Here is an 11,574-nt window from a genome sequence, read left to right as displayed (position 1 = left end):
CTTCAGGAAATTTAGGAGCTTTTGCTTTTGTGAAAGAAATTAGCTTAAAATTAAGACTTGGCACATAGTCTGAGCTGTTATGCCATTAATGCAAAGAAAAACTTCCTTATGGATTGAATAGTATGAAACACAAGTTTTTAAAGCAAAGTGATTGTTAGAAATCATCTCCTGTGGAATTGCAGTCATGGTGAAAATAAACCATATTCTTTCTGAAATAACCTGCATTTAGCCTCACATGCACCATGCAGATTCCCCAATACCACTGTTTATGAAAGAAGGATTACAAGGACTTGAACAGAAAGCAGCGCCCTCAAAAACCCTAAATATATATAAAATAGCTCAAGCTTTTTTGTTTTAATGACAATGGGTTATTTATTTTTCATTTTCATTAGATCTTTAATTAATCATCTGAGCTGAAGAGAAACAGTTTTTGCCTCAAAACCCTCCAGTGTCTGCTGGAACAGTGAAGGTAAAGACAGATTTCATTCCGTGCATCAAAGTAGATCTAACAATATTTTTCTCACAAGGACAACACAAGTGCCTGGCAGAAAGTTCTGCAACTCTTTCATTATTGCTGTCGGTATCTTTAGTGGCTGATCCACTAAAGATACCGACCGTCTCTTCGTTCATTTTGGAGAAGCTTCTGGTTTTCTCAATGTTTGTTTTGCCCCGTTTTTTCTCAAATTACTGACAACTGCTTTACCTGTGCGGCGTTATGCATACGGCTGTATATTATTTTTACACTATTTTCCTGATAAACACATTTGTACAATACAATGAGAAGAATAATTAACAACAGCTTTTCATTGCCTGATTTTGATTCTGATAATACACAGGTAGCCCGAAAGACCAAAAGCTAGGAAGGTGAAAAAACAAAACAAAAAAGAAAAAAAAAACTACGAGAAAAGAAAAGACAAAGCTTCATTTGTCAGTGTTATGCTTCAATTTTAGTCCTGTTTTTTATTTATTATTATTTTTTTTTTTTTACAAAAATGTAAGCCTTTGCATTTTTGATGAAACTGCATCTTTTTAAATATAATTTTAAAATCTGGGAACTATTCAATCTGTGGAAGGATGCGCTCACAGGTAAAGTTTGTGTTAAAAAACAGAATTTCGTTTGCAAAAGTTCATCACAATGCTTTTCAGTTCAAATCAAATTCACAACCGCTGTTTGTCATTTTGGAAGTCAGGGCAGGGCGAGGGAAGAAGTGAGGGGTGGCGCACAGCTGACGCACCAAAGCAGAACGCTGCGCCTCTCCGTGCGCATCTTCTCTCCCGGCTGCTGGTGGAAAGGCGAGCACTGGATCTGTCCCCGTTTCTGATATTCCTCCCACTGGACTGTGTTATTAGTTGAGTCTGTCGATTTTGAGTCCCTCCAACTTTTCCGAACTTCATCCTGAGGCTCAACAGGGGAACTAAACCTAATGTCGTCCCATCTATTGGCGACGGCGCACTGAAGTATCACACATTACGACCAATCTCTAGTGCCAATGAAGGTGGTTACAGATGTGCTGATCCAAACTTCGCTCTGATTATTGTCTTTGGAAAGCCAATGGAGACTGAAACCACTTTTTCCTCGTTGTGAAGTTCTTTTTATCCGCCGATGATGGACGGCGGACAGTCACCGGGGACTTTCACGTCTGACTGTACGTCTTTTACCAACACATGAGAAGAAGAAAAATGATTTCCCCGATGAACACCAGGAGCTTATCAGACAACAGAAGTGCGATGGCGATTAGAAATGGGTCTAAGAGGCAACATCATGCCAAGCCCATTTTTATTCTGCTCCTACTCATTTTCACACCCCGAGTTGATTCATCGTGGTGGTGAGTTTGATCTTGAAGTATTATTTTTGAACTTATGTAACTGGACATGTAGCTGCTGCAAAAATGTTTGGAGGGATTTTTATTATTCACATTCCTGTAAATTAACGTAAAAATAAATGAAAGTTTTTTTTGTTTTTTTTTTAGTAATTCAATTTCAAATTAAAACTCTCATGGCACACATATTTTAAATGTTTATTTACATGATCATGGCCTGCAGGTGATACAATCCTAAAATTCAGTTTATCATAAAATTTAAATATTGAATAAGGACAACAAAGGTCAAAGAAAATTTCTGGTCAATCAAGCACAGTGACACTGTGGTCATAATACCAGGAGTTGGAATGTTAGGCAGGGTAGTAAGGTGCCAAGTCCATGTATTGTCAAATTCCCTTGTAGAGAGCTGCTCAGTGACAAGATCCGGCCAGGACAAGCATGTGTAGACTTGGATTTCTGAGTGAAAGGCAAAACAATCTTCAATCAGAAAATTGTTTTTTGACCACAACAGCTTTGTCCTTTTTCTCCTCGGTCCATGTATGGTGTTTTGGATGTTGTTTAAGGTTCAGGAATGGCTTAAGATGAGTGATACAGTGAAAGCCTACATCCTGACTCCTGAAACCAGACTTCAGCTGTAGCCCACACCTTGTGAATCTCCCTTGTGGTCGGACATGGCTTTGTTTCACAGTCCCCCAGTTGATTGTGCATAATTCTCTATTACACAATTTTCCTTCCACACAACTTTCCATCAATGTGCTTGGACACAACCCTCTGTTCACAGTCAGCTTCTTTAGCAATGACCTTTTAAAGCTTACACTCCTTGTAGACTGTCTGCTGGATAACTGTCAAGTCAGCAGTCTTCCGTAGGATTATATAGGTTGTATTATGGACATAACATAAAATTGTGTCTGTATGGTGTTATGTAAAAGCCAAATAATCTAAAACATCATCAAATAAATACTTAATATATGTATATAACTTTGTGTGCGAATTTCCATTGATTTGCTACTAAAACTATTCAAGTTCATCTACTTTATCTAAATATGTGCACTCTCCCATGTCTTTAAAAGATCTTTGACTCTTTGTGTGTTTATGTTATTCTTCTGCATGTCACTGCACAGAGAGATATTCCCTGCAACAGCGTTCTGAAGATTAATGGTGTGAAGAGAGGTTCCCCTATCCACCTCTCATGCTCAGAGTATAGGTGGCAGGTGCAGGCAGTGGTGCATGAGTAAATGCCCCTTGAAGATTTCTCTTATGGATTTTAAATGCTCTCAAAAGAAGAAGAAAAAAATCCTGGAGAAGAAGCAGCACCTTTAATCCAATCTAACTTGAAATCACACCTGCAAGAAAATGGAATCTGATGAATTTTTAGTTTCCTAATCTCTTTCCTGTTAGATTTCTGTTTTGAATAGTGTTACTGTTAAAAATGCTGAATGATATTGCACAGTATCTGCTTTCTGTTGTTTTAGCAGCTAAAGTAATTAAGACGATCACCATAAATCTCCCTAAATGAACCGCTCCTCACTTTCTTTTTCTCTGTGTCCTGTTGGAAACTCTCGGGGCTCTTTCTGTACATCACACAATATAAACACAATAAGCATAAGTCGTGCCTCTGTTTTGTTTTATTGCTCTGGCAGATTGTCACGGTCAGAATGGGAAAGGACAGCCATAACAGGAGTGGAAACAGCCCGCTCGGTCTGTTTCTGTTTCAGTGGCCCGGTGACACAAATGGGGCTGCGATTAAGCATCAGGATGATATCCGGAAGGAGAACAGAGCTTAAAGAGGCCAAAACAGGGAGAGAGGCGAGAGGGGAGCCTAGAGCGATCGTATGGTTGATCTGAGCTCTCACTTATACTGGAGGTGGCTGTTGATAAGTGAAGCCCACCAACAATGCCACCATATGATCCGTACTCTTATGGGCTGCTGAAAAACTCAGGGATAATAAACAGAAAGTAAAATTATTAATAGGAAGTCTAAATTTTTTATGTGAATTTGTTTTTGTTTTGTTTTGTTTTTTGCTGCTTTTTTCCAGTTTGAGTTTCCCACAGCTGCCTGAACATTTAATCGTATCAAACAAGAAACAAACTTAAACAATGAACATTTTTACATTTTTATCTTGACACTCAAATTTGCATGTTCATAATTCAATTTAAACTTTTGCTAGAATGAAATATGGCTGTATAAATGAGAAGTGTAAAATCAAACACGAAAGTAAACTGAGAACATAATTAGTGGAACAATCAATAGTTTTTTTCTTCTTCCGAACTTACTTCATCCTGTGAAAGACTTATGTAGTTAAGTTCATTATCTACAGCACCTCTGGTAAAATGTACACAAAAAATTTGCAGTAAATTGCTGTAATAGCGACTCTGTAACCCTAGGTTATAACTCTTCATTGTTCATCACAGCTTGAGTTGCTTTCTTCTTGTAGTCATTTCCTGATTTTTGAAGATACATACATTTGGCTTGCTTGGTATATTTTCTAATCTTTCCCATTTTGAAGTGTTGCTAAAACAAGTGAGACATCAGATCATGGAAACAAATGATGAAAAACTTATTCTGACACCAGTGATTCTGTTTAAACAATTATTTCACAATGTTGGAATCATTTTTTCTATTGAATGCATTCAAAGGTTAGAATTTTCAATGTTTTTTGTTTGTTCAGTGTAAGATTACTCAAATGCAATGAAATATGAATTTATTCTTGTGCCTTTTATGTAGCTTCCCCAGGGTTTCCAAAAAAGTGGCAGAGTACAAGTTTAATTGTTAGAAATTAAATCTGTAAGCTGGAGTTTGAACACATTTGACCTGATCAAATTTATTCAAAATGAGACTTCTTTGTTCTTTCTTGGGATAGAAAACTTTGACATAAACAAATATTTCTTAAATATGAGTAATGAGTAACCCACCATCAGACATTTAAGTGCCTCATGAGTTTGTTAGGCAGATTGCTTTCCATTTGAATTTTACATCATATAAAATATATGAACGGTTTTGTAACCCAACATCCAAACATTGTTTTAGCCAACTCAAGAAAAAAAGAAAAAGGAGAAAGCAAAAGTTAATCTGCAGCAGCAATCGCAAAGTGACAAGTGCCACTCTGATCAAACACTGCGCTCGCTCTTCATTTGCATTGTCTGTGACGGCAGGTACATCGGAGCACTGGGAGCTCGGGTGATCTGTGACAACATTCCCGGCCTGGTGAACAAGCAGCGGCAGCTCTGCCAGCGGCACCCGGACCTGATGCAGTCCATTAGCGAGGGGGCCAGCGAGTGGATCAAAGAGTGCCAGCACCAGTTCAGATACCACCGCTGGAACTGCAGCACGCTGGACCGCGATCACACTGTGTTTGGCAGGGTGATGCTGCGAAGTGAGTCTGAGATTTCTCTCTGTGCACTGCTGCTGTGTGACAGTGGTTGCTTATGTAGATGACGCTCGAGTTCCTTTTCCTCAGAAAAGCCGCACGAGTAAAGAATAAACTTTAAATCAACATTTATCCTGGAATACAAACAGAAAGAGAAAGTGTTGTGGGGGCATTTTACCATCTCTGGAATGAAGGAAGATTGGGAAAGTGAATGTTCTCTGAAAACAAGAAGCAGATCGAGAGATCCACACTGGTGATGTATAAACAGTAATAGAAGATGTAAATATTTGGGTAGATGTATCTGGCAGCCAGACAAAGCTTCACTCCCTGACATATCGCCTGTGCTTTGCCTCATTGCGTGAGCAGGAATGAGAACAGGAGGAGGGTGGAACAGCCAGACCAAATAACCCCCAGAATCTCCTCTTGTCTGAAATGAAAACACAGTTCAGGGACCCAGAAAGCCACCATCTGTTCTAATTGAAAAACAAAACAAAAAAGGAAACAGAAAATAAAAGGAAAAGGAAAATTGTTTGGCATGACACTGTAGCCACAACTTTGTCTGGTCCATCTAGAACAAATGGTCTGATAATGGCACTCCTACTTAAAATATACAGAGGAAAAGTTCCTGTATTTCAAACTCAATACTAAGTAATTCAAATCCTAAAATAGAACAAAATGACTGCAGGTGACTTAGGGTAGCAAAAAGGACGTTTAAAAGTCAATCAAAATCAAATTAAAAGTGTTGCCTTTTTCTCTAACGCTGACATATATTTCTCCATACAGGCAGCAGAGAAGCAGCATTCGTTTACGCCATTTCTTCAGCTGGAGTGGTCTACGCCATTACGAGGGCCTGCAGTCAGGGCGAGCTTAAAATCTGCAACTGTGACAGTCTCAAGCGGGGCCAAGCAAGCGACGACAAGGGCTACTTTGACTGGGGGGGCTGTAGCGATAACATCAACTATGGCATCAAATTTGCCAAGGCCTTCGTGGATGCTAGAGAAAAGATGGTGAAGGATGCGCGAGCGCTGATGAACCTGCACAACAACCGATGCGGTCGGATGGTGAGCAGCAGCAGTTCTAATTTTAGAATTACAACTTTGGATGCAAGTCAGAAAATAAGTTATGTTTCCTAATTCCTAAGAGAAGTCCAAATCTAAGAGGGACATTTCAAAACTTTGAATATTGTGAAGCAATTCAATATTTTTTCATAGGCTTCAGGGGAGGCAAGTTTGTCAGTCAGTCAAGCAAAGTAACACCCTGGTCATGAAACCACTGCCAAAGGTACCATACCTCAACAGTGGATACAGGTGCCAAGTCTTTCTGGAAAATTAAGTCAGCATCTCCATAAAGCTTGTCATCAGAAAAAAAACATGAAGTTCCCTAAAATACGCAAGTAGATAGCTGTGTTAACTGTGGGCTTCAAAGACAATGGACCAAAACCAGTAGATGATAAAGCACACCAAATCATCATCGTCTGTGAAAACTTTACACTGAACACCAATGTGGATTCTTCAGACTCTGGGACCTTGATTTCAAAATGAAATTCACCCCTTATGTTTATCTGAAAAGAGGACTTTCAACCAAATGTTCAGTTCTTTTTCTCTTCAGCCCAGCTATGAGACGTCTGATGTATTCTCTAGTTGAGGAGTGGCTTGACATGAGAAATGAGACATCTGTTGCCCATGTCTGTTACCCACAATGCATAAGGTCTGAATGTGCTGACTGCAGCCTCAACCCATTCCTTGTGAAGCTCCGTCTGCAATTATCTTTATTGCTGATGCACCTTTTTCTTCATAACTCTGTGAACAACCAGTTTCTTCAGCAATGATTTTTTGTGGCTTACTCTCCTTGTTGAGGGTGTCAATGACTGAATATCTCCTGAATATCTGACAGGTTAGCAGTATAACTTACTGACCTAGAAGGAGATCATTTAGAGTTTTGTTGCTTTGAGTTTATTACCTGATTAGATTGTACCATCATGAATGTCAAATATTGGACTTTTCCACAATATTAAAAGTTTTTAAGACACCAAATTCTGGAGTTTTCATGATATATAAGCCATTACAAACAAAAATACAAGGAATAAAAGTTTGAAAAAGTTCATTCAATGTGTGATGGATCTACACATTATAAGAGTTTCACTTTAGGAAAAAACTGGACGTGCACCGGAACTTGTATATGAAAATAAGTGAAAGGAACAAAATTATTCCTATTTAAAAGTTAGAGTTCTCAATTGGTTATTTTGTTTAATAGTTGCAAAATTCCTTCACATATACTGTAGTAATTTTTCATAACACATTCCTGATTATGATTGACCATTAAGATGACTAACAATTTTGTCACATAGTTGAAATTATGTCCAAAATGAGAATGTAGAAAATACTGTGTCTATATCTATATATAAATACACATGCCTGCAGACCAAGAGGACGATACAAAGTTTATTGATCTTTTAAGATCCTAAATGTGATCTTGAAAGATCACATTTAGGATATAAATTCAGTTCTAAATAGAGCTAACAGCAGAGCTGATTACACCAGCCGGCAACATCAACAGCTTAACACCCTGTCACCTCTGACCCCTGCTCTAGGCAGTGAAGCGCTTTATGAAGCTGGAGTGCAAGTGTCACGGGGTCAGTGGTTCCTGTTCTCTGAGAACCTGTTGGCTGGCTATGTCTGACTTCAGGCGAACCGGGGACTACCTTCGGAAGAAGTACGACACGGCCATCGAAGTGACGATGAACCAGGATGGGACTGGCTTTATGGTGGCTGACAGGGACTTCCAGGGAACCACCAAGAACGAATTGGTGTATGTGGAGAACTCCCCAGATTACTGTGTCAGGGACCGGATGGCAGGTAAGTGAATGAGTTTCAATTTATTGCAAGTTGTTTGTGATGTACAATTTTCTGAAAAGATTGGTTCAAATTGGCCAAATTGATTTAAAACTGTACATTGAGATATCAAAGTCTCACACTTTGGGGATCATGAATTTATTTAAGAAATTCAATTCAAAACCTGAAACTCATATATTAATCAGTGATATATAAAATGGTAATTGTATTTTATTAATATGGCTTACAACTTATAAAAACTAAAAAGCTTTACTTGACTCTGGAGAATTTCTCAGAAAATCTGAATATTACAAAAAAGCCAATAAGAGAAATGAGACTTTTCATTGAAATGTCTAGCCTACTGAAACATAAACCCATTTAGTGTGCAGTTTATGCATTATACAATGAAATGCAACATCCATCTGAAAAGAGGATGTTGAGGCTTGCAACAGTCTAGTTTCTTTTCTCCGTAGCCCAGACACTTGTGAGGTGTCTGGTTTAGAATGACCTTCCCCAAGGAAGGTGACATGCGTTGCCCTTATTCTAGTTACGTCTGTTTATGCATATTCTTAAAGCACTGACGATCTGAAAAGCCTGAAAAAAACATTTCCATGGACCTGTGGTGTTTCTTTAAAACATTGGGGAAAAAAAATTAAAATCTAGATTTTCTTTGAAACACCGTTTTGAAAAATGACAAACAGATGGTGAATCATGCACTACTTTAAAAAAAAAATGGGTAGAAATCCATCCTCTCAAGTCTTGAATTCCTCCACAGCTTAAAGTTCAATAATTTGACCTCTCACATCTCCTTTAATTCCTGATGTTTGCTTTGCCCGGTTGTCAGATCCATCCCCTTCAGCAGACCGTGACGGAGTTCACTGTTAGCAGATTAGATGAGGTTAGCATGTGCAGGGGATGTGATGGCACTGATCTTACAAATTCCTCTGCTCCTTCCAGCATTTAGCTTGGTTGCACTTTGACTGAAAGGGACATGCTGTCTTACCTTGTAAAAAAAAAAGTGAACTTAATAGTGGTCTCTGACTTGCCACTTTAGTATATGCCTGATTTTCCACTTTAGTATATGACCACAATCTGAAACTATTTTGCCTGGTAGTCTGAACCTTCTGGAATAGTGAGGGGAAAAGTGGTATTTTGGTTTGGTACACAAATCATTGCATCAGAATATCTGCTGCTGTTGGCCAACTGGTAGAAATACCAATTTCACCATAAATAAATTGTGAAATCTATGCTGCGGTATGTTACATTTAGTAGTAGTTTTTGATACAGTGATGTTCCATATCTGCGTGGTGGCACCGCTTGGAAGTAGCCCAAGCACAGGTTTGTCAGTTGTGTGTATTTATTTTTGTGTCAGTAAAATATACACTGGTCAATCCAGATTTTGATAACTGTACGCTGAATAAGGCTATTTGTTTTTTTTTTTTTTAAACATTGACGTTTATGAAACCATTATTCTAATTGTGAAACCACAACGTTATTATTTTATGATACATTTTTGGGTAACACTGTTAAAGCATGTAGCTAATTAATGAAAAAAAGTAATGATAAGTGGAAACTATTTAATATAACCTCTTTAAGTTCAAAGTCTCTAAATTATTTGGTCATTATACTCTTCTCATCACTTGACAGGCTCTTTGGGGACAGCTGGCAGAGTCTGCAGCAAGTCCTCAAGAGGCACAGATGGCTGTGAGGTCATGTGCTGTGGACGAGGCTACGACACCATGCGTGTCAAACGTGTTACCAAGTGTGAGTGCAAGTTCAAGTGGTGCTGCGCAGTGGAGTGCAAAGACTGTGAGGACGTAGTGGACATTCACACCTGCAAACCGCACAAGAGGCCCGATTGGTTGGACATAACTTAGCAAAAAGGCAAGGCCAGAAACAGCCACAATAGGCTCAAGAACTCGCTCTAAAGATTTCCTATAAGTGGGATCTTGTGACTGCAAAGGCTTTGCCGTTTGATGCTTTGATCCTTCTCCATGCAAGGACTTCCTAAACCTTGAGAGGAGGAAAGAAACTGGAAAAGAAGTCCATTGAACAGTTTACAAGACCATTTATGAGACACTTAACTATTTGTTATTAAATGGTTGAATATATTATGAAACTATTATATTTTGATCTTTGACACAATGCATTCTTATCTGAAGATGGGAGACGTAGCCATAATAACAGAAATACCGGATCTAAAGTAACAGAAAAAAAATGCTGCTGACAATGTCTCATTTATAATTGACGGTAGACATGCATGTTGTTGTTTTTATTCTAGATACCTGAGAATTGGAAATGTATTGGTTGGCAAAATATCTTACATGGGGGCAGTAAAACCGATAAGTTTTTCTGAAAACAAAAATCCTGTTTAGACAGTATTGCCTTTCAGAGACATTGTGATTAATTAATTCAGGGTCATATGTTGCCTTATTCAATCTTGAGTAAGTAGTGGGAAGGTGATTTCAGTGAGTGGCCAAAAAGTCTTTTTTTTGTTTTTTTGTGGGAATTTCTTGTTAACAACTATCAGGGATGTTAAAGACAAGAGTCTCTGAAAGACTACATTTTTGGCAGAAATTAAGATTTCTTTTTTTTATTCAGTTATTAAGACTCATTTGAGAAAACAATGATGATCCCGTCTTAGACGGCTTGTGACAAACCTTATGAACTGTCAGTACCTTACAAAGAATGGATTTATCTTTGTAAGGTACTGAGAAAGATAAAGCTGAGTAAAACTTACTCAGCTTTACTCAGTTGCAAAGCTGAGTAAGTTTAAACAGTAGAGAATTTGGTGTGTAGTAGTTTTCAATGTTCATGCATTCAAGTCTGCCTTAAATAATGACACAAAAATGTGAATCAATAGATTCTGGTATTAATAATTCCTGTTCAGGACAGTAGAATAGACTGCAAACGGGTCCATTTCCAAAATTGGAAACAACTTATATTATCATTAATTATATAACTGCTTGCCATTAAACATTTTTTGCACGTAGCTCCCAACCAACTGAAATGTATCTGATACAGGCAAATTACAAGGGTACTACTGATATAATGTAGCACACACCTTTCACGTTACAGAATTCTGAAATAAATAAATTATAATATTTGTATCCATCCAACCATTGTCTTGTCTGAGATTGGGTTGCAGACATAACAGATCAGAAGATGCATACCTCTCCGTGGCCACACCCTTCAGCTAATCCTACGAGGCCACAATATACTCCCATAATTTAAGGATCACATTTGTGCTCAGATGCATGTACTGCTTTTGGAGTCTCCTTCAAGAGGAGCATGAACTGAGACATCTGAATGTCTCCTTTTTAAGTGAAGAAGTAACAACTAACTGGTTTTCTTCCAGGGTTGTTGTGCATATTTAGCACCGTCCGCCCGCCCTGTAATGAGCTTCCCTGACATGCGTTCCCAGACATGCGTTCCCACAGCATGATCCTGCCAGCTTATTTATGATACTGTTTGTTCTGTAATTTCAACAAAACTCTCAGGTGTCACAATTGTATTTATACCGAGATCAAATGACACATGGGGGTACTCTATTTA

The 11,574-nt window shown here is 38.4% G+C and overlaps 1 protein-coding gene across 1 annotated transcript; it reads left to right on the top strand.

Moving 5' to 3' along the window:
• Window positions 1-1,223: 1,223 nt before the first annotated feature.
• On the top strand, window positions 1,224-11,138 carry LOC103464374 (protein Wnt-2b-A). The gene is made up of 5 exons (XM_008408423.3): window positions 1,224-1,826; window positions 4,974-5,194; window positions 5,972-6,249; window positions 7,779-8,043; window positions 9,667-11,138. Exons 1-5 carry the CDS (start codon window positions 1,666-1,668, stop codon window positions 9,894-9,896), a joined length of 1,155 nt encoding a protein of 384 aa, XP_008406645.1. The 5' UTR covers window positions 1,224-1,665; the 3' UTR covers window positions 9,897-11,138.
• Window positions 11,139-11,574: the final 436 nt, after the last annotated feature.

Source organism: Poecilia reticulata, chromosome 5 (genome assembly GCF_904066995.2).
Source record: "Poecilia reticulata chromosome 5, P_reticulata-male-v2, whole genome shotgun sequence".
Classification (NCBI taxonomy): Eukaryota; Metazoa; Chordata; class Actinopteri; order Cyprinodontiformes; family Poeciliidae; genus Poecilia; species Poecilia reticulata.
The sequence above is the reverse complement of the archived record's forward strand: the minus strand, read 5'-3'. Positions and strand labels throughout refer to the sequence as shown.

What these genes read in the sequence shown, in the direction of transcription:
- LOC103464374 (XM_008408423.3), top strand. Translation starts at nt 1,666, where the DNA reads ATGAGAAGAAGAAAAATGATTTCCCCGATGAACACCAGGAGCTTATCA. An exon ending in TGGCAGGGTGATGCTGCGAA is followed by an intron (nt 5,195 to 5,971) that starts GTGAGTCTGAGA and finishes TTCTCCATACAG; the next exon opens with GCAGCAGAGAAGCAGCATTC. An exon ending in ACAACCGATGCGGTCGGATG is followed by an intron (nt 6,250 to 7,778) that starts GTGAGCAGCAGC and finishes CCCCTGCTCTAG; the next exon opens with GCAGTGAAGCGCTTTATGAA.